At 39.5% G+C, this 27,359-nt stretch overlaps 2 protein-coding genes across 5 annotated transcripts in view; one reads left to right on the top strand and one right to left on the bottom strand.

The window, feature by feature from the left end:
* The window catches only part of USP14 (ubiquitin specific peptidase 14), a 19,412-nt gene extending 14,301 nt beyond the window's left edge, over positions 1-5,111 (top strand). Inside the window, exons 11-16 of the mRNA XM_051775357.1 lie at positions 793-858; positions 1,166-1,258; positions 2,166-2,294; positions 3,353-3,413; positions 4,078-4,185; positions 4,301-5,111. Coding sequence (XP_051631317.1) covers positions 793-858; positions 1,166-1,258; positions 2,166-2,294; positions 3,353-3,413; positions 4,078-4,185; positions 4,301-4,452 — 609 coding nt within the window. The 3' untranslated portion in view covers positions 4,453-5,111. The remainder of the gene's footprint in view (positions 1-792; positions 859-1,165; positions 1,259-2,165; positions 2,295-3,352; positions 3,414-4,077; positions 4,186-4,300) is intronic.
* A 1,381-nt stretch (positions 5,112-6,492) lies between these two features.
* Positions 6,493-26,149, bottom strand: THOC1 (THO complex subunit 1). 4 transcript variants are annotated; one of them, XM_051775213.1, is made up of 22 exons: positions 25,825-26,148; positions 24,580-24,653; positions 24,414-24,474; positions 23,424-23,490; positions 22,305-22,423; positions 21,553-21,601; positions 20,995-21,090; positions 20,607-20,689; positions 20,282-20,353; positions 20,028-20,101; positions 19,317-19,425; positions 18,102-18,233; positions 16,718-16,818; positions 15,524-15,590; positions 15,304-15,354; positions 14,602-14,672; positions 13,230-13,325; positions 12,863-12,928; positions 10,818-10,901; positions 10,455-10,602; positions 8,934-9,012; positions 6,493-6,955 (listed from the first exon to the last, which is right to left on the bottom strand). In XM_051775213.1, exons 1-22 carry the CDS (start codon positions 25,870-25,872, stop codon positions 6,660-6,662), a joined length of 2,043 nt encoding a protein of 680 aa, XP_051631173.1. In that variant the 5' UTR covers positions 25,873-26,148; the 3' UTR covers positions 6,493-6,659. The 4 variants fall into 4 exon arrangements, with proteins under 4 accessions (XP_051631173.1, XP_051631180.1, XP_051631187.1 ...); XM_051775220.1 differs by lacking the exon at positions 15,304-15,354 and having other exon boundaries at positions 25,825-26,149; XM_051775227.1 differs by lacking the exon at positions 20,282-20,353 and having other exon boundaries at positions 25,825-26,146.
* Positions 26,150-27,359: the final 1,210 nt, after the last annotated feature.

The following is a 27,359-nucleotide window of genomic DNA, read 5'->3' as shown; positions in this document are numbered from 1 at the left end:
AGCTGGCTGGGAAATGAATTGCATGTTAAATGTCAAGTAGACTTCAACACAGCATTTTCTTGACCCTGACATGGTCTTCCCCATGCAGGTAACCAAGTGCAGGACAGTTTGCTACTTCTTTGTTCAGCTGGCTTTCACTCTAGACTGAACAGTATCATGATTTAAGTATGCAGTAGTTGCTTCCCAAAAAATCTAAAAGTCAACTTTAAAGTAGTGTGGCACTTTGGTTGCTCAGATAAAAAAAACCAGATGATGGAACAATTGAACTTAAATTTGATTTTGAAGGAGGTGTTGTTTTCCATGAGACAGCATCATCTTTAAACTTTAAGTAGAACTTCTTAAAGTAAAGTAGTCTGTGCTTTACATGTGTCTGTGTATATATATATTTTGAAATTCTATGGGCTCTCCAAACATAGAGAGTCTGAAGTAGCAAGGAGAGGAGTACTTGTATAAGGTCAGGACAGTGGTTTGGTTTGTACTTGACTAAAACATTTGTAACCAAATCCAGATACAGTTCATAACCAAATCCTATTGTTCTATTCCTGTAGAGTAAAATTTTCTGCAGAGAGAAACTTAGTGTTGTCAGGGCTCAGGAATGAGCCTGGAGCTGAAGGAATGAATGGACATGGTCTTTCGGCCAAGGAATTTCAAAATCCTGTGTTTCATAATGGCTGATAGCAACACAAGAGACTGGCAGAACAAGATTTAGTTCATGGTTTGTTTACCCCTGTTGTGCTTTTCTTTAAGCTGTGTTTTATGATGAACATGTATTACTTGTTTTTCTTTAAACAGCGTCTTCAGGAGGAAATCACCAAACTCTCTCCAACGCTGCAGAGAAATGCACTCTATATCAAATCTGTGAGTGGTACTTCTGTTTCTCTCTGTAATTCCTTTAAATTTTGTCAATTTGCTGTCCCAAAACACAAAGTCATTGCTGCAACAACATGTGATTTATGTTTATAAAGCATCTGAATATCCACTACCAAGAAACTTAAGACCAGTTGAAAATTATTTCTTTGAGTACAGTTCTATACAGAGCTTCAGAACAGGAGACCTTGTTGTATTCCTATGGGTTTGTGTACAAATATGTTCCCATAATAGGCTGTAGTGCTTAAGATCTGTGAATACCAAAAGTAATAGCTTTTTCTAATTTGTTTTTTTGTAGTCCAAAATTAGTCGCTTGCCAGCGTACCTGACTATTCAGATGGTCAGATTTTTTTACAAAGAAAAAGAATCTGTGAATGCCAAAGTTCTTAAGGTAAGTTTTTTATGTACTGAAGTTTAAATCTTCTTTGTACTTTTCTGTGAGTTTTTTTATTGTAAGCAGGTGACTAGTACTTTAAGAGTATTTACTAAATTGTTTGCTTTTAAATTGCATTTAAAAATATTAACAAAGTAGCTTTGTCCCAGTTGTGATGGTGTGTGGCAAACTACACTGTCAGACTGAGGGAGGAGGTGAGATGCAGGAGTGAATTTGCCCCAGTGCTGTTAGGATGTCTTTTGGTGTCTTTTCACCAGTGGTTCAGAGGAGAATATTTAATTAAGGAGAGGGCCATGCTTTCAGTTGTTGAGAGTAAGTTGATGAAAAATGTTTATGCTGTCAAACACTTCCTGTCTTAGTTACTTTAATTGTTTGGCTTTCTGATGGACAAATACAGGAACCAGCTGCAAACAGGCAAATGTTCCAGTTTTGTTTTCTGTTGGCCTTGGCTGAGAGACCTCGTAGGCTGCCCAGGGAGCATCATGATAGATGCTCCTTTCTTACAAGAGGAGGAAAGGAAATAAAGATTGAATTTTAGAGGATTGTTTGGATAGAAAATACTGACACTTTTTGCAAGTGTACAGTCATTCTACATGCCTTTTTTTTTCTTTACCCTCCATAAGTATTTCTGTAGTGTAGAAGTAGGACAGTTAACAGTAAAGAATCTGATTTATTAAGTATTAATGTATACTGAATGTAGTAATTTATGGTGGTTTGTTTATACTGAATTAGACATTCTGCTGTGGTGGCACTGTAGCCCTTTAGGCAAGTACTGTAGAGCAGGTTGCCATAAATGTGAAGAGAGTTGCATTTAATTTGACTTATTGTGGTCTTCCCATGGGAGAATGCTTTAATGTGGAGTACCAAATTATGCTAATAAGTCTTTATGCTCTTTACTTCCTAGGATGTTAAATTTCCTCTTATGTTGGATGTGTATGAGCTGTGTACGCCAGACCTTCAGGAAAAAATGGTTTCTTATCGATCAAAATTCAAAGATCTAGAAGACAAAAAAGTAAATCAACAGCCAAAGAATGTAAGTCTCCTGACATTGTAATTAAATCATACATCTGAAATTGGGGTACTAATAAGGACTAGAGAAAACTTGACATCTTTAAAGATATTATTTTCTTATGTGTTATGTTTGTATTGAGCTTTAGATCTCTTCATCATGCATCTTCATGAAAATACAAGATCTGCTTTGGTATAATTGCTTGATGAGAAATGTTAAATGCTGTGGACAGACAGCATTTATTTAATGTATTAAAATGTAGTGCTTCTGCTTACCAGGGCTATGCCTAAAGTTTTTCTGTGAATTACAAAAAATTATTCTCTTCAAATTTTACTGCTTGCTGGCTGGTCACTTTTGAAGTGCCGTGTAGGAAGCTGTCCCCTGCACACCAGCTGGAAAGGGTTGTACAAGGGACTGCTACGTGTCTGACTGATAAAATTTAGAATATACGTACCATTGAGCTTAAAATTAGTACTCTGAAAACCTGGTAAATGGTTTCATGTCCTATCCTATGTACATGTTCTAAAACTGACCTCTCTGTCTTGAATGAAAAAAAAAGTGAATGAGCTAAAAGTGTAGTGCTTTAACCATTTTTTTAAAGTTTGCTAGTCTTTTCCCGGCTTAACTCCTGGCAAATTCATTTAAACATTTGGGTAAGGCTTGCATCTCCTCTTGCACAGATGGGAGCAAGGAAAAAGTGGTTTTTCAAACAAAATGTATTGGCACGTAGAGTCTGTCTCTGGTATTTTTGTATTGGCACTTCTGCTGCCAGCAGGCCCCTAACAAGGAATCAATCTTCAGCTGCAGAATTGTTTCATAAACAAACCCATAAATCTGGTGGCTGAACAGTGTAGGCAATACATGCTAAAATGGTTATATATTTGCTTTAAAACTGGTCTTGCTTAGATAAGGCTTTTTAATGTCCACCTAAAAAGTACAGTAATGGCACTCATTTCAAGTTTAACAAAAAATGTTTAGACTTAGAAACATGTTTAAATCAATGGAGAGTTGGAATTTGATACAATTGTGCTAAAGCTTTTATTAAAGCATTCCACATTAATTCAGCATATTCTGTTTTTTAGTCTAGTAAAAGTGATGGTGCACAGAAAGAAGTTAAATATGAACCATTTTCTTTTCCTGATGGTGAGTACAGGGTAGCAAATCTACTTTAAAGTAACTTTCTGTTCACTTGCATTTAAGTGTGTAGGAGTATTTTGGGAACCCTGGCTCCTTTTAATGCCTTTGAAAATTATTCTTCAGAAACTGACAGAAATTTAAAGAATGGAACGATTGGGTGAGCCAGAACGTTGAGATAGTCAAAGGCATAATTGCCATCCATCTGACAGGCTGCTGATAATAGAAGACATGCACATCAAAAGACATTTGCATGTAATGTGCAGTTGTTTTGCTCTCTGCCTTGTCAGTGGGTGGTAGAAAGCTGAAATCAAAACAAAAACTTAAACTGGACTTGTAGAAGTGTTGTGGTTGTGCTGGTGCTGCCTCAGTTTTGGGGGGCTTGGAGATTGAAGGCCCAAAATATTCACCCTTTGCATTACATCAGTCATGTTTCTGGATACATGTTTATTTCATGAGAACACACAACATCCTGGGTTTCCTGAGAGACTCTCCTGGCTGAGAGCTGCTGCTTTTAGTTCACAGGGGTTTTGTACTGTCCTGTACATGGGGTTTTACTCAACTACAGTGCTGCAGCATGGTTAATGTGTCTTGGGTCTGCAAGCTGCTCAAAATACTGCAGCTGTTCAACTAGGACTCGACATAACTTTTTTCCCCCCTCCTCTTCCCTCAGATATTGGTTCTAACAATTGCGGCTATTATGACCTGCAGGCAGTGCTAACACATCAAGGCAGATCAAGTTCCTCTGGGCATTATGTGTCTTGGGTTAAAAGGAAACAAGGTAAAAAAAATTAACAAATTGCAGCACTGACCACCCTTCACAGCTCCTTCCATTGAAGAGGCTGTTAAGCAAGCTTAGATTTTATGTACAGATAATCCTCTTGTTTTTCTTGCAGATGAATGGATTAAATTTGATGATGACAAAGTCAGCATTGTTACACCTGAAGATATTTTGAGGTTATCTGGGGGTGGAGACTGGCATATAGCTTATGTTCTACTCTACGGGCCTCGCAGAATTGAAGTGGTTGAAGATGAAGCTGAACAGTAGTCTTCCGTTTTAGTCATTCTGCCTAGGTGTGAAATAAATGTTGATTACTGATCACTTCTTTAACCCCAGAGCTTTAGCAAGTGGATACATAATTTGTTCAAACCTTTTCATGTGAAGAGGGATATTGTTTTAAAACTGATCCATGTACCAATTAGTCACTACTGGACTGGACTGCCAATTGTGGTGGTGACAATACTTAAAATAGCTTTAATGTCTTGCAGAAGATAATTTTTTTTTAAATGAGCCTCTCCTCCTTCTCTAATGTCATCAAGTATTTATTACACACCTACTCTCACATTTGTTACTCTTGCATGGTTTATACCACAATTCAGTAGCTGTCCATCCTTTGCCTTACCTGGCAGTTTTGTTAGGAAGGTAGAAGAGGAACCGTTGCCTTGTTGTGTAACTCAGTGCTGCTGCCCGTAGCCAACAGCTGTGGCTACAATCAAGTATTTGTCCAGCCTGACCTGCTGATTCAGTCTGTTCTGTTGCTGGCATCTCATGATTTCAAAATAAATTGTGATCAGCAATGTGTCTCCATTAAAAACAGTTCCTGTCCTGGTAGTGTAGACAGTATGTGTTTGTTTTCACTTCTTGGGCCACCACTGATGAATGTCTCAAAGCAGTCAAGGAATAAAGCCACTTTTTTTTAAGCTGTAGGGCTGCTTCTCCTGTCCTGTTACTTTTTACTCAGTAGCTGAGTCCAGTGTGGTGGCTGCAAAACTGGACTTTGCTTACTTACAAGAACTTCTTTAGTAACTAACTGTGAGTCAGTGTGACTGCAGTAAAAGAAACAGCCAACACAATCAAGAAAAGCACTATCAAGGCCATCACCACACTCACCCAGTGTTGATGTGTCCCAGTCTCTTCTGGGACAGCTGGTCCATATTCATATGAAATACCTTCACTTTTGTTGTTATAGGGCTGAGTTTGCCTGTGCCTCACTTGCTAGGAGGGGGCCCCTCTTTTATCCTTCCCTGGGGACAGTGGCATCAGCTGTGGCCTTCACAGGTGGTTCTTCTCTGCCTTAAAATTAACCAAGTGAAACTGTTACATGTTGTAGATTCTACCAAACTGTACCTGCAGCGGGAGGCAAGACGGGCCATTATTTCCAATAACTCCTGTATCTTGGCCCCTACTAACCTTCACCCCAGGACCCAGCATTCACATTCCTAACACATTTAAATCCGAAGTGGGGCAGCAGGCACAAAGCTCTCATCAATGGCACTGCAGACAGGAACTCGCTTCTGAGGTGGCATCTCACCACCCTAGAAATTCACAGCTGTGATTTAATAGCTGAAACAATACAGAGAGGAGTTCAGTGGTATGTAGTTTGCCAAACACTCATAAATCAGAGAGATGTCGGTGAATGGCAGAAACACTACAAGAAATACCCACAGAACAAGTTGTAGCCAGCTGCCACTTGATACTACAAAAATCTCCCACTCGTTGAGGGAAAACGGCTTGTACCCATCTACAGACAGCCATGTCCTTAAAATGAAACTGTCACTTCACAGTAACCTGGGACAAAAAGTTACCATGTTCCCCATGACTCAGGGGAGTTCCTACATAGCCAAACACATGGAGAGGCTAAAAATAATCACTAATAAAAATAAGCATGGGACCCCTTGATCACCTAATTAAAGTTCAGACAGAACCAGTTCTTCAGCAGGCAAGTGGAACAACAGCACTTCACTGGAAGTCAATGCCGTGACTTGGAGTTCCATCACTACCCTCTTATTTTACCTTTAACAGGTATGTTTTGATAGTCTGCAGTTCCCCATCACCCAAAGGGTGACTCAGAAGTCCCTGACATACAGTCCCACCCTGCTTTGAGAAACCACGCAAAGGCAGCAGCACTTGGGAGAGGCTGCTCTGTCCAACGGGAGCGACTTGAGCTCTGCTGGTGCCAAACCCTCCCGCAGCCTGCACTGAAAGCTGCTTCTCCATCCTCCCTTTTATGTTTCCACCACCGAAGACAAAGCTTCCCAGTTCTGGATTGGGATGACTAATCCTTTTCTCAGAAAATCCGGACAATCCTACAGTATTATTAAAAAGCTTTATCATTTCCTGAACAAAAAATACCTATCAAAAATCTGTTACCTAGCAACAATAGTAACAATTATCAATGACAACCACCAGAACAGTCACAATTAATGACACCCCCAGCCCCCCAAGTCAAAGAGCAAGTTGGCAGCTGAAGTGAGTTAGCTGTTGCCTTCGGTATCGTTGGTCAGGCTTTCGGCAAGGTCACTTAGCCCAGCTTTGGTCAGCGCCGTGATCAGGTTATCAGGAGTTGCATGTGCACCCTCCTGATCCTGCCAGGCCACCAGCAGCTGCTTAGCTCTCATCTTCACATCCTCGCTGTCCAACTCAATCTGCCGGATATCAGAATCCTTCATTTCCAAGTAGGGGGCCAAGGCCTTCCACTGCTCCCCAAGCCTATTCGCAAATAACTCAATCTGTTCGCCCGTCATGGCTTTGTCCCGTTGTACCTCTGGACCTGGGGGGAAAAGAGAAGGAATCAGTCAGACATATGGAACATGTCCAGACACTGCAAATTAATCTACCCTGATCTGCCCCAGTATAAATTTTCTGTTTATTTACTGACAGACTGACTCAGGCCTTTCCTGTGGTTGTTAAAACATATTCGAGCTCCGAGAGCAGGTTTTCACAGATGTATTATTACCTGGGTTTCAAGACAAATGTCCCTTATTGCCTGTGATAAAGAAAATCTCGCTTTTTGTGTTATCTCCTGTTATATTAAGAGAGAATTCCTACATCAGAACTACTTCCTCCAAACGAAAACACGAATTTTTACAGGCAGACTACAGTACTCAACACAAGTCAACTATAACGTTAAAATACAGAGCAATCTTTGCTATTTGTCTTCTGGAACATTTTAGTCACTTTAGTCAAAGTTAACCTAGGTAAAAAACTCCATTTCCTTCCCTTTTTTCTCATGTTCCTATTGGCAGCAGGACTGTAACAGTAACTTTAGTGTGTAGTTAGTACTTTAAGGAATTTTCTGTCATTCTGGCATTGAGATAAAAATCATGGAATACTATGCTCTGCTGAAAAGCCAAGTGCTGCAGTGATTACACAGGTGGGTTTGCACATTCATAGCTTATCATGGTCTGCAATCTGTGGCTTACCACCTGTGTTTATTTCACAGTTTTAAACAAAAAACCCCAAAGACTGAATTACTTACATATAGAAATTAATAATATTCTTAATTTTTATTAAATATCTCACCCTTGTGCCACCTTAAGAGCCAGCTGGCATGGAGCAGAAGTTTCAATTCTGTCCAGTACTTATCAGTCACACTCATTTATCTGAACTCAAGTCACTACATCAAGGGGAAAAGATGGAAGATCCCAGACAACAAAACAACAAAAGCCCTCAGATGACTTCTCTTAAGTCTAAGCACAGTGGTGTACAGCAGACCACAGCTCTGCCATCTTTGCTTTAAGATAATATTGAAAGAAAGATGTAAATCCCACACAGTGACACCACCAAGGCTGTGTTAATTAGCATTAAGCTAAAGAGAACTTCTCTACTATTGGCAAGGAGACTGTGGAAAAGGTCAAGTGCTGGATGGAAAAGGGCAACAGAACAGAGATTCACAGAGGCCCAAAGGTTTTCCACTAACAGAAAAAAGCCTTCAACAAAACTGCCAGAGGTACCCAGTGTTTGGTTTCCACGACCTGCATATCCCACCTGCCCACACTGGATCCAGGAGCTGGCACGTGGAATTACAACACACAAGGGAGAAGGTGTTGTGAGATGAAGGCATGAATGAGGATGGAAAAGGGCAGATTTACAGACAAAGGAGATGGAGAAGGACACCTGGGAGCAAGACATACCAAGGTTACAGGCAAGAGACAAACGGAATGGTTCGTGAAGGGGAATGAGCAAGGGATGATATCTGTTAGGAAGATTGCTCTTCTCACAGAGAAGCTTTTGCCTTTGAGATATTTTAAATGAAGAGGAAGTAAAGAACTCAGAGTTGGAATATATCCATTTTTGAAAGTCCCATAACTACCCACCCCAACAGGGACTATAGGGAAGCAGTTAGCCTGGCAATTAGAGGGCAGAGAGAACAGGAAAGAGAGGAAAGGAGTGCTCAGGTAGGCTTTTACACAGCAATACTGGCATTTCAGCTGTAAACACCTATTGACAATGTAAACACACACCACATAGCAGAAGAGGTGAAAGAGGCTCCTAATCAAACTGCTAATGCAACAAGTTGGATGCTTTCAGCACTGCAGGCCACGAGCCTGGGAGGTTGCTACTGGTGCCCCGTGTCCTGAAAAGGCTGCACTTTTTGGTACGAATGCTGGTTCAAGTCAGAAGCACTGGGGTACACAGGACTGATGGGGCCCTCAGTAGAAACTATGTTTAAACACAGCTTCTACAATATACATCAAGAGAAAAACTGAAAAGACTGGAAACATGCATTTGCATTTGCATGCTCTTACTTTCATTGTTTTCCTTCAATAAAGCATCATTATCTTCTTCATCTTCATCTTCGCCTGTTTTTATTTCTTCAGAAGGAGGCTACAATGAAAGAACTAAACATCACTGGATGAATTTTGGATTACAGAAATTTTACAGCTCTCTGGTTGTCTCTGAGATGTGTGTTAGAATGGAAAACCTGACATGATCCCACATGAGAATTAAAAATTACCCCACAGTCTCCTGCATCCAAAACACCAGTAACAAATGCTCTAATAAAAGATATTTCTAACTAAAAAACCTAATAAAAGTATTCACTGACTTCACAGGATAACAAAACTAAGCATTACATAGTGAGCTTTATTACTTACTTGCTTAAAAAAACCCAAGCAACAAACTTTGAGGCCACTACTGATGAACATGTTTTTTTAAAAAAACTATTCTTCACTAATTTTATTCCTCACTTGAGAATTCCCCAAAGTTTTGATACTTTCAAACCTCTGGAAGGTGGCAAACAAATATGCAAACAAGAAACTTTTCAGTCTCTGATTTAGCTACTCATCAGTAAAACAGTTTCCCCTTTTTCTACATTTCAGCCTTAGGCCTTATGTGCTTCTTGCCATAACATTTGGTACATGACAGTAACACCATCAGGAATATTGCATACACTGTCATCTTAATGCATTAAACAAATTACAACACATTTCCCCTCCCTGCATTTTTTCTAAACCTGCTATTAGCATACAGTTAACTCTGATGGCTGGACAAACAAGAAACCTATATACTACAGTAGAACCTTTACACCTCAGTACTTTCCCATTACAGACAAGGAAGGTCTCAATACAGAGGCAGCAGTTCATATCTGCAAGAAATTGCTGGGTTTTGTGCTAACTCAAAGGTTTAGAAAACACCTCCTTCCCCACTGCTGGTCTGTGTATATCACTGTGTATAAAATGATCTGAAAGGCCCCTCCCTGGACTCAAATTCATACTATTGAACATGGAAAGGGTTAATGCTTTAAATTTACAGCTTCACAAGGCCTATTTTTATTTTACATATTTTAAAAGTCAGGGAGCTGACAGAAGAGCTCTGGCAAACCTTGCTGTAAAGCTCTGGTAACACTTAGCACAGTACTTTCAGCTGCCCACACTGCCCCTTTTCCTGCCATCCCAGTATATTCATGAGCCATAACGCTGGCTTAGACCTTCCATAAACGTGGTTTGCACTGCAACACAGAACCCAAGTAGCTGGGCACAAACACATTCCTGCCTACCAACGGGATTGCCACAGCTGTTTTTTTTTTCACAGAATACAAGGCAGGGCTCAGCACTTACTTGGTTACTCAATGTTTTTCAGTTTAGTGTTACTGGGATCTTCACAGATTACACTAATTTTATTTCTAATTTTTACTTTAGTGTACAAAATTTTTTCCTGTTTGTTTTTTTTTTCCCCCTCTATGTTCGCATGTACCAAATGGACTGCAGAGGAACAATCAGGAAGTCAAATGAATTCAGAATTTATTATTATAGGATAATATTACTTACGGGCAGCTCCTTGGCTAATTTGATTACCATGTTTTCTAGATATTCAGGTAAACTCTTGAATTGTTGGTTTGTTGGCTGGAAAAAGTGGGGACTTCTGCGTGCCAGAAGTCTCAGTGCTCTCCAGCCATAGTTAGAATTGTTCACAGCCCTACAATAAAGCACAAGTTTGGTTGGCATCTAAAAAAAGCACAAAAAAAAAGATCTGAGACATTTAGAAATTAATATAATTCTGTCCAAATGTAAAAATTTTTTGTGCATTACTGGAGTCCTGCACAGATATTAGTATTGCCGACAACAGTCTGTTTTCTTTAACAATCTAAACATGAGAGATCAAAATCAAGTGAAACATGAAGATCAACATACTTATACTTATTTTCAACCATGTTTTCAGGGTCTGCTTGTTCAATAGCTTCTTCAAAAAATTCCTCCAACGTTGGCATATATTCCCTAAAAAATTAAATAAGAAGCTTTAATACGCTTCACAATCTACTATAAAATAGCTGGTTTTCAGTTCCTTCATACACATCTCAAGCTTATCCACTGAAGAAAAAAAAAAATCCTCAAACCAACCCATTCAAATTTAACAACCGCAAATTAGCAAAGACTCTGTTTGATATGTTTCTATAAAATTTATTTACTGAATAACCACTGCAGTGTAACAGCAGTCACTAGCACTGCCTGTTATTATACATTTAAACCTTCTGCCATACCAAAAGGTGACATCAACATCTGTCAACAGCATTCACAAAGCTCACAAGTGCTCAGGAGTCTAAAATGGTTGTTAGTTTTGTGAGATTTGACAGGATCAGTAAAACATGGCGATCCCCCCCAACCCCCTTTCAGTTCCATCTGCTCTTGGAACAGCTTGTGGTTTCTTCTGACAGGTATTTAAACCAGCACAAAAGGAGCCCTGACCTAAAAAAAAGAATAGAAATGATACTTCCAACGATCAGGACAGTTTGCTGCTGTGAAGGCTAAAGGCCAGAGACACATAAGAGCTGTAGGTTACTGTGAGCCGAAATTCTCAGAGGTGCAAAGCAAGCTCATACTGATCTGTATTTCTGCTGCCTAAGGCTGACAGAGATACATCTGCTTCTGCAAGGGAATCTAGTAATTAGTTGGAGCAGGGGGTAAAGCACACTGGTCTATAAATTCAATTTGGTTTTGAAAAACGTGTTTTGCCCAGGGCAGCAGTGCCCCATGCATGACTTAAGTGTAGCACTATCACTGGAACTAAAGCCAGCACCTTGAAAACCCATCTGATTTGAGTCCTGCTATGTTATCCCCAAAACAACCATCTGAAAAGACAGGAAAGGAAGTATTACCCCATTTGAAGGGAGACATGAGGAACCAAAGCAAAAAGCTACATTCACTTGACCACGTGCAGTCATGAAGTCTGTAATAAAACTTGGCACTGAATCCAGACCCCATGGGATTTTCTCTTTCCTGTTTACCATGGCATGCATTTTTGGTTTACCTCCATTTGTTTAGGTTTTTTAATTTTTTTTTATTTTTAGGGAAAGACATTGTAGCACAATACAATCATGCATGGGGAATCAAAAGATTTGGACTCAAACACAACTTCACCTTCAGCCCTTGGCCTAGTACAGACAAGTATCCTGTCAGAGGCCTTCCTGTACAACCCAGTTCACAAGAAAGGAGAGCACTTCCTCTGCAAAGCTCTAAACCTCTGGAAAAGCAATTCCTCCACTCAGGACATCTGCACAGTTAGCAGCTCTCCGCAGGCAATCAGACTTTACAGCCACTACTAGAAGAGCTCTCTTTGGGAACTGTCCCATTCCTTTTCCAAATTTTCTTACTAGGTATTATGTGAGCACAGAAAGGGATTTTGCTATCTGTAACAAAATTATGTAGCAGAGTACATTTTAAGTATTTCCTACAATTGTGCAAGCAGAAGGGACAACCAATAATTGTGTTCTTCTACCTCTGCAGCACGAGTAGATCCGGTATGCACTGGAACAATGCCTGCCAGCCAATTTCCTCTTATCTAGCATTGTTCAAAGCACAGGCCTACTTGAAAATCATAGCCAAATAGCATGCTAACTTCATTAGAGCCAGACTTGGCAATCTTCCTTCATTATATAAGGTAATTAATTATACAGTCGTGCTCTACAAAATGGGAGTTTTCATCTGGTTTTTAGCTTAGATTTTACTTTACTAAGCAATGAAAACTACTGACAGCATAAACACTAGAGGCAGCGAAGAAAATTGTAAGGGGATTTCAAGACAAAGATTCATACAACCAACTTCTCTCAAGACACAGTGAAATGACACACCTCCTAAGGTCACCTTGTATACTTTCCTTTTCCCAATTTTGTAATTGTAATTCTCTAATTAAAGTGCTTAAAGTCAGGTTTAGACAATGACACACCCATTTTTTTACCTACCGACTCTCAGATTTACAAGCTTCCATGTTATCGGGACATAAATTCCAAAGGCGGGTCAGTTCCTCGCTGACAAGGGAAGCACAAACACACATTAAACTCCACATTCATCATTCTATCATTCCACACTTACACACTGTTTAAAAGGGATCTACAAGAGACAGCTATAAGGAAAGGAAGCCTATTGCAAGTTTTAAAAGAATGATATACCCCTCAGCTGTTCTTTCCCGGCGGTTCCAAAGTAAGGAAGTTTAAAAATTACTGCATAGAAAAAAATGAAGAGTGGAAAAAAAACCCCATAAAATACCCAAAACCAACTAACCAACCCAAACACAGAAACCCTGTAAAGAAAAAAAAAAATCCAACGTACTTCCCCATAAGGATTTTTTTGTTTGATCCTTTTCCTAAGAAGTCCTCTGGAGCTGGCCTCTTTCTCACAGGTCTTGTTGGTTTAGAATCAGGAGGTCTAAACAAAAAAGGATGCTCTTTAGTATCAAACCACAAATATTCCGAGAGCAAAATAAATCCATTTCACCTTCAGATGGTGCTAAGTTAAATCATAATAAAAGTAATCAGAAGGACTGTGAGTCTCCAGTGGAAGGAGGCAGGAGGGAAGAGGAGACAGAAGGCAAAGTAAGGATAAGGAAAGGAATCTGCCACACACCAAAATTAGTTCACTCACAAATGCAAAGGTCTATCAGAGTCCCAGTACAGAAAAAGAAGGAAATCACATTTGTGCCAGCAGCACATATAAGTATGATCTACTCTGCTCCTGGGATCATCTGCTCTATGACTGCAAAGTCTCTTTCCCCAGCTGCACTTGATTTCATGGGATCAGAGAATGGAGATCCCAGACCACTGAGGTTAGGGCAAGACCTACCCAAGCTGAAACTCTGGACAAGATCTACAGGAGAATATTTACAAAAGTCAAATTTCATAGTTGTACTTCCTCACAAGCCCCCTCCAACAGTAATTTCTCTCTTCTCACAGTCTCCCTCCCTTTTTCTTCAAACAGCTTAAGTCATGAAGAGGTGGCTGCACCTGATCTCTCCAATAACAGGAAATCTTCAAAAGATAACGACCCAGATGCTCCTTACCACAAAGAGGCTACAGTCTGTGTGTACAATGAAGAAGGATGGAAGATGGATGTTTGATCACCCCTCTCAAGACAGTCTAGCAGACATCTGGAGTTTTGCCACTAGTTACCAATGAACTACACAGGAAACCTCTCAGTGGTGAAGCCACTTGTCACTACCTTTCAGGTAAGTGATCACCACCAACTGGCAAACTTAATACATAAATGGCATAAGAGAACTGTTGCACAAACTCCAGGTATGCTGCCCTGCCACAGCCATAACGCCAAAGGTTTCATTAGAGGCAATCCAAAATGGTATATGGGAAAGTCAGGCACTAAATTCTTCAGCCTGGGGTCTGCCAAAAGCAGGAGGGGACGTAACCTGCTCCAGTCTCCTCAGTACAACAAAGTGTTGCCATGAGACAGTGAGGAATGCACTCCTGAGAGCCCACACATCCATAACCACTTCTTCCCTGACACAGTGGAAGCCTTAAGACTTTTGGCAGAAATCTAAGAGCCTTCTGCACACACTGAAGGGACAGGCAACTACACAAATCTCAAAGTTTTGCAAATGGTTAGCACTCCTATGAACCATGGGTACCATATTTTGAAGGGAACCACCATTTCAAACAAGCAGCAAAAAGCTTCTACTTTGCAATACAGTTACCTTTCTTTAACAAAGCTTGGGCAGCCCTCATTTTTCCATGAGTTCCAGTTTTCTTCAGTATTTAATATATGCTGGAGAAACATAGAAAGTATTGCACATTATTAGAGTCATAATCAGTTTTGGAGTTGACTCCAAAGTTTTTAACTGAGCTACTAAAATCAAGGGGAATACTTTGGTTATAGGTTGTGTATTTCAGTCACTTTTTTGAAGGTCATCAGTATAATCTTTGACACCTGGTTTAATTTATTCAAAAATGGTATATCTCCTCTCTTCAATAACTGCAGGAAAGGCTTTATTTCTCCTAGTCTAAACAAGAAAATAGATGCAGTCAAAGTAAAGAAAGAAAGGAAAGCAAGAAGACAACTTTTTTTTTTAAATTTCGCTTTTATCTTATTTCCATGTATTTGGGCACTGCACTCCTGTCTGCAAGGATTTCTTAATTTTTAATAACCAATCTCTCCTGTATGTACACATGCATATATATGCATATTTCCATTTCTCTCCAGGAAAAGGAAGAAAAGAGCATTAAAGAAAGCATGGGAAAAATACAACTACAAAATAAAACGATGAGACCTTTTTTTACTGAGATGAGGCAGAAGTTCTCGCAGATATAACACCTGTGTTCCAAAAGCTAGTTCAAGCTGAAACTGCTTTTTTTATATGCTAAAGAGACTTTGTTCAGACAGGTATTAAAGTACTTACCTCTACCATTTTTGAGAACCTTTCCCCATCTGGAGGATTTTCTGAAAGAAGCTATGAATAGGAGAAAGAAAAGTGAACCTCTTGCATTATATCCGTAGCAGAATGTGTAGGAAAAAAAGCCCAAAGAAAATGGTGGTTACTGCTTCAAAGGTGGCTGATACAATATTACATGCTAAATATTCTTCCATGCCAGTTTTATATAAGTAGACACTGTACCAACCTGGTAAACTGCTTTTGTAGTATCTTCTATCCAAAGAGACTGTTCATCTGTTAGAACATAGTTTGAACTAGAATTGAAAAACAAAACAACACACCAAAAAGTGTCATTAAATCACCTGGGTTTTGTTCTTTTTTTTTTAATTTTAAGAGTTTACTACACATCAAAATAGTGTTGAGGACACATTATTTACACTACATACCTTCTGAGGGGATCTGAAAAAAAATGCTTTGAATTTGCTCTGGTCTAGTCCATTTATTATGGAATTTATGGAATTAATTAGTTCTGCTTGGGGAATTTACTGTCAAGGTTTAGATTCATCCAATAGGAAGTCCATTTGTGTGATTCTAGACCACACCTTGATGTTGGACCCAAAGCACAGCAAATGGGGACAACGAAAAGCCTTACCTCAAAAAAAAATATCACCAAATGTTACATACATATATATATACACACCATTTGTATCTCATACCATCCTTGATCACTGCTTTTAATGAACATTTTAATAAACTGTGATTGAAATGACTGTCACCTTAACAGGACTGAACTGCAATTCAGAAGACCTGAATTCCATTCCTTCTCTGGCATTGGACTGCCTTGGTAAATAATCTATAGAATTAGGATGATGATCCTAACCTAGTTTACAAAGTTCTTTAGAAGCTATTTATAAAAAGCAGCATACTGCAGGTGAAAGAAAGCTGCTTTGTTAATAATGTCAATCATTATACACACATATGGCCAAGGGCACAGGAAATGAAGAGACGTAGAATTTTCTTCAGCATAACACTGAGATTAGGAAAATATAGGGTTTGGTTCTGTCCTGTTATATATAAATAAATGCAACATATATATGCTTATATATATATATATATATATGTACGTATGTATGAATATATAAAAGCAACAATCACCATTGTTATTTCTTGCTAATTTAGAATTGTGTAGCACACTAGGAAAAAACAAATCAGCAACCAATGTCACATTACAGAGTCAATATAAATTCAAAGTGATGCCACACACAGATAATTTGCACTGGTCTAACAACTTGCTGCTGCCAAAGACAGTCTCCTCCCTGTATTTACCAATCCAAGGCTCCAAGTTTCACAAGAACCTCAGAACAAGTACACAAACTCTATTTTGATTTATCTCCAAGTTTCTAGTTCCCCATCCCCAAAACACAAAATATTTTCACATTACCTTTTAAATTTGACCTGTCCCTTTAGATACTGAAACAGTATTAGGTACTGCAACAAGATATGACGCCGGAAGTTACTGTCACTCAACTGTAAATCCATCAGCTAAACAACCACAACAAAAGAATTACACATTAATGAGACTAAACATGCGTAAGCGTAAAAATACACCAAATGTTTTTGATAAACTCCACGGGGACTATTTTTACAACAAGATCATGATAAGTCTATTCAGCATCACCTGCACTTTCATGACAGCCCTTCATTAGGTACTAAGATGGGTAAATTGTCATCTAGCACACTTTAGGAAAGGGCATCGAAATTTCTAATTAAATCATTTTTTTGAAAGCATGAGGAACTTCCTGTAAAAGTATCCCTAGATTTTTGTTTAACAATTTTATAGCGCTGGATTTAACAACATTGACTTGGAAGTGAACAAGATTTTGGAAAAACAAATATTCAGATATTTCATGCAGCTGAAGGACAGCTCATTCCCTTTTCCTATGTACTACTCACTACAACATGTGGATTTGGCTACCTCAGAAGTATTCACTCTCATCAATGCTTGCACAGTGACACACTGCTTGGTTTCTATCCTGTATGTTGCAGCATGATAGATCATACAAAGTGAACAATTGAAGAAAAAGACCTTTGACTATTGGGTGTTAATTAGGTTCTGTATCTTCTATAACACATTATTTAAAAATTGTCAATATATAGGTCAAAGACCTATGATGAATTTACTCACTCTTCTAGTCCAGAAAAACTCATGCTGCACTGAGATTCCCTTTCTGTCATCTACTAATGCACGCACTTAAAAGTTCAAGTTACATAGTATTCCAAAAAGAAGACAACGATTTTAGGATTAAATTCAATAGAGCGCTGTAATTTTGGATTTACAGTGACGGAATAAAACCCTCTCAAGATATTTTTGAAAGCAATTTTAAACAGGACCATTATGGAGCAGAAAATATAGTTAGCACATCAGACAAGTTTTGAAAATGTAATTCTAAAGGCAACAAACATATCTTTAAGTATTTACTCTGTTTTAACCTCTTTTTATAAGTACACCATTACAAATGAAATGCAATAAACAAATGTCAGCTTTACTGCAGACTCTTATTACACAAATAGAAGTCCCTGAATCATTAATTAAAAGAGGCAATCCAAAAAGAATAAAATATATCTATCTAAATAAAGTGATCAAACAGTGTAATAGGATACTCAGAGAAACTGCAGAGTCTCTATCTGTGGAGTCACTCAAAACCCAACTGGACACAGTGCTGATCCACTGCTCCAGCTGAGAGCTTTGAGCAGGGAGGCTGAACTAGACACAGGTTCCTTCCAACCTCAACTAGCCTGGGATTCTGAGAAGAGTAATCACATACCTTTTCACTAGTTAGGAACTTTGCAAAATATACATGTTCTCCTCCTGTTTTTAGTTCTTCCAACTTTTTTCGGGAAGCCTGAGTGTCGTCCAACTTGTAACTTTTGAACACAGCCAAAACTTCTTCTGAGTACTATGAAACAGAGTTATTTACCACATGAAAATCATACAAAACCTTTGTAGAGAACTACTCTAGTCTTAATGCCAAGCAAGTAAAATGATTTGTAAACTTGCTACCAGCCCATTGAAACAACACATTTGCTACCAAAATGTAGGACCTTTCTGAACACAAATGACAGTGAAAGTGTTATCATGTCAGAATATCTAATCATATGAGTATTTAAAATATGCTAAGAAACACAACATTTTGGGTTGTGAACAGTGCACGACTGCACTGTTTAGATGTCATGAAGAAAAAAGGTTCATGTGATGATAGTGCTACATTAATTAAAAAATTTCATCTGAAAGACTTAAGACTGGTCTTCTTCAGTTTTTGAACTGCACATGTGGTGTTTTTGTGTGGTTTGGTTGTTTTTTTTTTTTTTGACCCCATTAGTAGTAGATCTCATTAACTAGATTTATATTAGGATGTCTGAAAAGATGTCATCTCTTATTACCAGAACACAGAGAATGAAGATTAAAAAAACCTAGGCTTCTTGCTATTAAATAAACACTGAGTGACAAATTGTGAAGGAACAGTAGCTTAGCAATAAATCATCCTCAATATTCATACTAAGCAAAACTGAAACAGCTAGCTGAAGGGGACATTCAAGTCATTGCTTCTGTAAAGAGATTTGCTTCACTAGAAACCAATATTCAGAATCCCACTGGGATCAATATGACTATTCAAAAGTAAGAGCTAGATAGGCTATTTATCTGCTCAGAGTAAAAAAAAAACCCAAACCCTCAAGTTCTGCTTTTTGCAGCTGATAAATCACAAAAAAGGTACTTGTGGCACTGTTGCAACATGTGAAGTCTTTTTGTTATTGACTTACACAAGTTATATTAGGGGGTTTATTGTACATCTTAATACACTGTTTACAGTCAAAGGCTCACTTTAGAAAACAGCAAAATGCACTTCCTCATGCACTATCATTTTTCAGTGGCATTTTCCAAAGGCCTTTGAACTGTTCTGTGCTTACACAGTCACTCTGCCATCCCTATAAACAATGACTTTTACTTAGGCTGAATGGTTGAAAGCATCTACTCAGATTACCTTAAGGAAAGTTTTCCATGACACCTTCTCATAGCACTGCACAGGATTCCTAAAATAATCCTGAAGTGACCAGAATTTTCTATACAGGTTATAATCTATTGGAATGGAACTGTGGGAAAAAAAACAACAAAAACATATTGAAAGTGATATACTAAATTCAAGTCCATTCAGGAATGCACAAGCCCAGAAAATATCATTCATTCGGAAGTGAATTAATGAGTCTGTAGTGAACCCTTACAGAGAAATCTGTAACTTAAAATTTGTCCTTAAAAGAGTTTTCCATCCAGTCTATTGGTACTTTCTCATCATAAAAGCAAAAATAGTACAAAAAAGGGATCCTAGGAGTTTTTCACTATCTGGGGGATGAAGAAGAGTACAGCCTTTTCTCCCAAAAGCATATACAGCATGTATTCAAAATCCCTGGATACATCTTATCACAAGTGTTGTCAAGGGAATTTGGAAAACTGTCAAAACCAGAGTGGTACTCAGACGGGGTATGCAACATTTTCAAATCTGTACATTTTTTTCTCCTCTAGGCAACTCCACTTAAACAGTTAAACCACTGCCAGGTCTCTTAAATGATTAAATAATCTTGAGAGGGCAGGAGGTAAGGAGAATTCTGACCACAACATCTAAAGATATTTCCCAAACAGCTTTTCACTTTCACTTTATAAAGCTTCGTTTAAATTTTTAAAATTTCTGTAAACTCACCAACTTGTTGGTGCTTCATCATCTCCCATTTCACCTTCTTCTACGTCCATTCCTTCTTCTCTCTCCTCAGCGTGCTAACAGGAAAAAATAATTTAAAACTTATGAAATACCACCACAATTTGGATACAGTTCTCACAGTGTTCTTTTTTATAAATGTACTATTACACTTTAGATCAGAAAGCTTAAGTTCGTAACTCAAAAGATCTCTTAAGTACTATTACCATATAATGTGCAACAAATTCTTGTCTTAATACCTTACTAAACTTTGCAACGACAGCCTGACTTCTCCTGGAAAAAGCTGAAGGGACTGCTCTATCCTCCGCACACTGTGGGGAAAACTTTGTACAGTAAGTGACACTGCTTTTTGCTCACAATCTAATCAACCTTATTCCCCTCAAAGTGCACAGTTTAATGTACCAGGTAACATGCCCATGTCCCAGATCAACAGCTCGGCCTGGAAGAGGGACAACCAAGTGACAAACATACAGTCCCAACCATTAACCAGAGTAGCACATTTTTGTGCAAACAATCTTACATGTTTACTGCAGAATGAGTGAAAAATGACATAGGAATTTTCACCTTCTGTCCCAGAGTGCTCTCATGTTCATTGGTATTGAAAACAGTGACATTTTCCAGGTTAAACTGACTCTGCAGGTTAAGTCCTGTGAAAAACATAGGGTCAGTCTTAGAAGCTTTGAAATTCCCAAGTCTGTTAATTCAGTTGATTGTTTATGAGATGCTGACACTAAATTCTCAGTATTCCAAGCTTCTCACAAGCATTCAAAGCTTGTGTTTGAAATCAAAGCAAATGAAAGTCACAATAACAAGGACAGAGACAAGAACTAAGACACAAGTGCAAAGTGATCTTCTCCAACTGGATTTGGTCTGCAATCATCACAAACTTAAAAGACTGAGCATATTTAGTCTTGTTTAGATGTTAAGTGTGATGTAACACAAAAAATCTCACCTGACTTTTCCGAAAGCGGAAATAACCTAGCCAAGAACAGCTGAATTCTTCCACAGAAGACCGTGTTTTGTGACTTAGATAATCTTCTAAGGAGGTCTAAATATTGTAAAAAGTAAAGGATATTAGTAGTTATCCCTTTTTTCATTTCTCATGCAATAGAATTCAAGCCTTGCTAATTACATGACCCACAGAGCTAATGAATGGAAGCTCAGATTTGTAAATTTAAATGCTGGTAACTCTCTCAGATCACACATTTTTTCCAAACACATTCTACCAATCCTCCTAACACCTTTAACACCAATAAAATATAAGTTCAAATGAAACCTGTTCTTCTATAATGACCTCCACTGATGGAAAGAGTTCCCTGAGGCCAGAATGACTTTTATGTTAATTAGCAAAACTCATGAATATCTGTGGAGTGATGGAAGCTATAACTTTATTACTTATTGAACACATCTGAATTTAAATCGAATCATTAAATTCACTTTCATTTGCTGAGAATGGAAGTTCTCTAATTCTGCTTCTCCCTCCCCAATGCCCCGAAAAACTACAACTCACCATTGCACATTCGTAGCAAATAATTTTTCCCTGCAGAGTAAAATGTATTCTGAAACAGAGTAAAGGTATTTAGAACATTAAAAACCTTTAGAACATTTAGAACCTTCTTGAGCAGATATTAATTCAATTAAAAGCTATGACTAAATATGAGTCATTCCTACTGATAACTCTAAATTCAAGTCTTCCCTTAGATAACAGGCAGGTTTCACAAAAAGGCAGCATAAAATAAGCAGTCACATAAAACACATTTAAATCCAGCCTTCATACAGAAAAACCATATGTGACAATGAACTGTAAGAAGAGCATCCAGTTTTTTTCCTGGAACACATTAATTTTTACACTCATTGCCTTTATTATTCCATGTATTAATTATACAAATAAGCAAAACACACACACAAAAGATTCAGTACTAGTACTGAATCACTACTTCATTCACAGTACTAGTAATTTGGCAGCAGAAGAAAGAAAATGGTAGATACTTGAATTAATGATAAAGAACAGTTTGTGAATATGAAGGGCCACGATGTTATCTGAAACAAAGCAGCCTAAATTAATGACTATGGGAAGTAGTCCTGGTTAGAAAATGCAGCTTAGGAAAACTCTGAGAAAGCGAAATGATTTTCAGGTGTTGCCTATAGAGTTACTGACACTTAACCTGTCAGATGCAAAGACAGTTAAAATCCATTTGTAAAAACGGGTCAGGCAGACAGAAGGTTTGGCAAAACTATATAACATTTTGGAAAAATACCTACTGATTTCCATGTAGCAACATTTTTCTCCACAAAAGTGAAAATTTTGTCACACTGATCCAAAGGGAGGCAATCCAGAACATCCCCCAAAAGCACAAAAGGAGTTGATGCAGTGCAGATACCTACAAGGAACAGGGAATATTTTATTCAACAAATTTGAACTGAAATGCAAAAAAATAAAGATGCATGGCACTTGAGGGACATTAAATTAAACAAAAAAAAAAAAAGTAAGAAAAAAGTTCTCCTGGGTTCCTATAAACCCTAACAAAAAGCTTGGGCTAAATCATGAACTTTCATTAAAGCTATTTCTATATACAGACATACTCAAATGAGCTTTACAAGAGCTTTGCATTAATGTAAAACAAATAATAAAAAATAACTGTTCTAAAGACCTAAAGTCTGAAATAATGTCGCACCTGTTTGCAGACTGCAAGTGAACTCTTTCAGACTTCTAAATCCACAGTTAGTCAGTCTGCACCCACCCATGAAGCCTGAGAGCCTTTTCCTCAAGTAAAGCACTGCTAAAGTAGTGCTCCAAGTCTGTCTATCCATGCTTGTAGGCAGTATCAGCATTCCTCGTAATCACAGGTCAAGTTATTCCACAGTTCATGAAACATACATGTAGTTCAGCTATACCTACTAAAAGAAACCAGTATTTTATCTGTAATGTGAACAAATAAACAAGGTGAAGAGCGCAAAATACACTTCAGAAGAGATCAGCACGCTGATTTCTGACACAAAAGACAGTTACAGAAACAGATTCAAATATCTAAAACCCAGTCATGTACTGCCTCAGTGGTCTCATCTCTGAAATTATGATGGGATAAATCTAAGCATTTTAGAGTGGACAAAGACAGAAAATGTTAATCATGCTGCAGCCAAAACCATGCATCTTTCTCTATTAAAAAAAAGAAGAAAGATTCCAACACAAATGTCACACATACACCTCAATTTGATTATATTATACGTAATTTATCTTGTGAAACAAACTTAATAACCACTAGCATAAGGGCCACATATTACAAAAGCTAGCCACTCTAGATGACTTAGAGAAATCATGATTTTAGAATTCCCCTAAATGGTCTCTAAATCCGCCAACAAATTCAAAAGAAAGATGCTCACCTTCTGTGACTCCATTAATAGCAAGAGATATAATTGCCAGGAGATTGTCACATGGGGCTTTGTTTATCTAAACGAAGAAAAGAGTGTTAAATTTCTCTATTCTGACCTAAATTAATCTAACAGAACTAAAATTCTTGTTTTCAAGTAGGCAAATTTTAAACAAATACTGATGCTCAACTTTCCCAAACTTTCAACTATCTATTAAATTTGACCTGTCAGTTAACTATATGAAGTTTTTACTGAGGAATCATTCCTGAATGCTTCCTGCCACTAGAGACCCTAATGTGCAGAGTCATTTAGCTCTGAAAATTAATACCCAACATTCAGACTTCATTGAAGTATTTAATTTGATCATATATTATTTGATTCCTTTCATCTTTCTTTTCTGACAAGCTGACAAGGCAGCTTTGTTACATGCTAGTAAAAAATCACAGAATCACTGAATGGTTTGGGTTGGAAAAGATCTTAGAGATGATCTAGTTTCAACCCCCTGACATGGGCAGGGACACCTTTCACCAGACCAGGTTGTTCAGAGCCCCATCCAACCTGGCCTTGAACACTTCCAGGAATGGGGCATCCACAGCTTCTCTGGGCAACCTGTGCCAGTGCCTCACCACCCTCACAGTGCAGAATTTCTTCCTAATATCTGATCTAAACCTACCCTTTCCACCCACTCTTAAAGTACAGTTGTAGAAAAATGCATATTTACGAATTAGAATTTTAAGACATAGCAGACTTTCACAAGCATTACAAAGAACTGCTGGAAAAGGCTCAGCCAACAGCTCTCACTATAGTGTGGTGTCTGTAAATTCCACCAATCTCTTTAAACCATTCATATTCAATCTTAATTACCTAACTACTACATAGTTCATGTTTGTTTTAGTAAACAGTGTTTTCTTATACTAAGTTGCTATTAAATTAGTATATTAGCCTGCAAATAGAAATTTGAGGTTCAACAAGAGATGGGCTGCAGCAGTTTAAAGTACTTACTATTTCTTCTTCCACAACAACTCTAAAAGCTTGATCCAAAGTGCACTTCTTCTCATTTTCACTGAAATGCAAACATTCCACCTTAGTTAGTAACAATCATTAGGGACAAGATTACCAAAAGCTATCCGAATAGGCACTTTTTAAAAAGCAAGTGACATTTACTTACCTCCCAGGAACCTGGTTAAATGCGCTCAACAACGGCTTGATGTTGTCGTTAATCAGAGCCTCTCTGGTGGATGTCTACCAAAATGCAAAGAAAGAAAAGCTACAAAACCGGCACAAAACCAAAAGGATGTCCTCCTTCCTCTGACAGTGGAGAGAAATACTAAGGAATCTTTCTACCACACCCCATGTGTCAGTTTACAGCAGGAACTTCGTAACAAGAAGGGCAAATAACAAGCGCACAGGAAATTAGGCATGTGAGCTGGTAGAGCATCACACCTCAAACCTGGGCTAACAATGTGGTGAAAATAGTACCTCTAAGGGAAACACAGAGGAACACACTGTTGTGACCAATGCTGTATCTACCACAGTCTCACGTCCCACATATACAGCTTCAGGTGGTTGTGGTGATTTGGGACATGAATCACAGAATATTCTGAGTTGGAAGGGCCCCACAAGGATCATCGAGTCCCCCTCCTGGCCCTGCACAGACAGCCCCAAGAACTGCACCCTGTGCCTGAGAGCCTCTCTGTCCTCAAGGGAGTCAACAGCTCCCAATTGTGTATCATCTGCAAACTTCCTTAGTATCCCTTCCAGTCCTGCGCTCAGGTTATTTATGAAAACGTTGAAGAGCACCTGAGTCCTGCTTAACAAGATGGTCTAAACATTATTACTTCCTGTTACGAAATTGATCTAATGGATCGAGCGCCTGTGCCTCGACCACTACTGTGCAAAGCCCATCCCCTTGTTCTACAAACTGAGCCGCAAACGAAGGGATCCAGAGGCCTGGGCACACACCCAGCTCCCCTGCACCGGCAAGGGAAAAGCACCATTCAGCAGAGGCGCAAAGGAGCTAAAAGCAACATGCTCGGACGTTTTTGCTGCGGGGACCACACTGTAATGTATTTTACATTAATTTAAAATTTACATTTTGCATACTGTAAATTTTTACAGTAATGTAAAAACTGTATTTTGCATTAATTTATGTTACTCTAAAGGCTGATCCCCGCCTTGTCTGGGCCGGTGTGCGGCCCCATCCTCACTCTCACACCGCTGTATCCCAGCTCCTTGAAGGAGCGCCCGGGCCGCTCCTCGGCGGGAGCCCCGGCCGGGCCCGCGGGCCCAGAGGCGCCCAGGCACAGCCCTACACCGCAGCTTCCCGCCCGCCCGGTCCCGCTGTGAGCGGCAGGCCTGGAGGAGGGATGGAGGGGTGGATGGGGGGGAAGGCTAGGAGGCGGGGGAGCCTCACCGTGAAGCGGAGCCGCGCCTCGGGCAGGCTGAACAGCGGCGGCGACATGTTCCCGGCCGGGCGGGGCTGGCGCTCCGCGGCGCGCGCCGATGACGCCGTAACCCCCTCCTTCCGCGGGAAGGGGCAGGAGCGGGGAGTGAGGCCGAGTTCGGGGGAGGGGAAGCCGTGGAAGCACGGGGTGGTTTCGGTTGGAAAAGACCTCCGAGGCCATCCAGTCCGGCCGTTAACCCAGCCCTGCCAAGCCCGCTACTAAACCGTGCCCCAGGCGCCACGTCCACACGCTTGTTGAGCGCTTCAGGGATGGTGACTCCACCACTTCCCTGGGCAGCCTGTTCCAGTGCCTGACCACGCTTTCAGTGAAGCAATTGTTCCTAATTTCCAACATAAACCTCCCCTGGCGCAACTTAAGGCCATTTCCTCCTCCCGTTCCCTTATTACCTTGACGATTCTCTCTCTGTCCCACCCCCTCCCCCTGCCCCCTGCCGCAACCTGCTCTCAGATGGTCGTAGAGATCGATAAGGTCTCCCCTTGATGTCCAGGCTTTAGAAACATAAACTACTTGTCGGCAGAATTGCCTTCTTGAACTTAAGGGCTTGACATGCTTCAATGGTCTCAGATCTAGGGGGAGGTTAACAATGTACTGCTGATAGTGAACACAAAGAATGCAGAATTTACAGGGCACAAGAACGTTTGGCAGAACTCGAGATAAGGATGAAACTAACAAAGCCAACTCGAGGCCTGTGTTGAAATCCGCTGTGACAGGATAAGAGGTAATTCGGACGGGGAGATCACAACCACCGACTCATAGCCCGCCGACTCAAGAAATCCACCAACCCAAAAGAAGAGAAAGACTGAGCTTGTCTTCATTACCATCATGGCTGGGCTTCGCGAATGAAGATTTGGGAAGGGCTCTACCCATGTTGGTTACAAGCGCGCTGGTGGCTAAAAAGGCCAATACGAGATAGGCATGTCCGGTTGCAAAAGGCACAGCAGAAAGACTCCTTAGGAGATATATTCTGCAAGGCACGATTCTTTCTGCGTTTTTTCTCAAGAATGATCCTGTGTGCTTTCTCAAAAGCATCAGCAACATTATAGATGGTGTGTCTCCAGACCTCCCGATTGGAGGCCAGAGTAGACCAGTTATGTTGATCAATATGACCAAGGCTGAGATGTTGTTTCAGGGAATCCTTGCATCTTCTCTTCAGGGCTCCTCTCATGTGGCAGCCAGTGGCTGTCTTGGACTAATTAGTATAACAACAGAGGGAATCATTTAACCAAAGGAAGATAGAATACTAATTAATAACAGTACTATGTAACTTGAAGCCAATGAGCATTAATGCCTTTGTTTGCTACAATGTATAAATAGTGGAAAGTTTGGGTAGTCAGTGTGCTGCTTTTGTGGATTTGCCACCCAGCATCCCTTTGTGCGCAGAACTGTAAATAAGATTGGCCTCTTGCACACCGGGTGAAAAACCTATTTTGGGACAACCACCTCAGTTTCCTTAGCCAATCCTCATCAGACTTGTACCGCAGAC

This window comes from Manacus candei, unplaced genomic scaffold (assembly GCF_025592945.1).
Source record: "Manacus candei isolate 608988 ecotype Guabito, Panama unplaced genomic scaffold, ASM2559294v1 h1tg000008l, whole genome shotgun sequence".
NCBI lineage: Eukaryota > Metazoa > Chordata > Aves > Passeriformes > Pipridae > Manacus > Manacus candei.
The sequence above is the reverse complement of the archived record's forward strand: the minus strand, read 5'-3'. Positions and strand labels throughout refer to the sequence as shown.

Excerpts from the sequence above, each read along its gene's own strand:
- THOC1 (XM_051775213.1), bottom strand. The coding sequence starts at position 25,872 with ATGTCGCCGCCGCTGTTCAGCCTGCCCGAGGCGCGGCTCCGCTTCACG. Across the intron at positions 18,234-19,316 it reads CATGGAAAACTTTCCTTAAG|TACTCAGAAGAAGTTTTGGC; the intron begins GTAATCTGAGTA and ends TCTGTTTCATAG. Across the intron at positions 15,591-16,717 it reads GGACAGGTCAAATTTAAAAG|TTCAAACTATGTTCTAACAG; the intron begins GTAATGTGAAAA and ends TTTCAATTCTAG.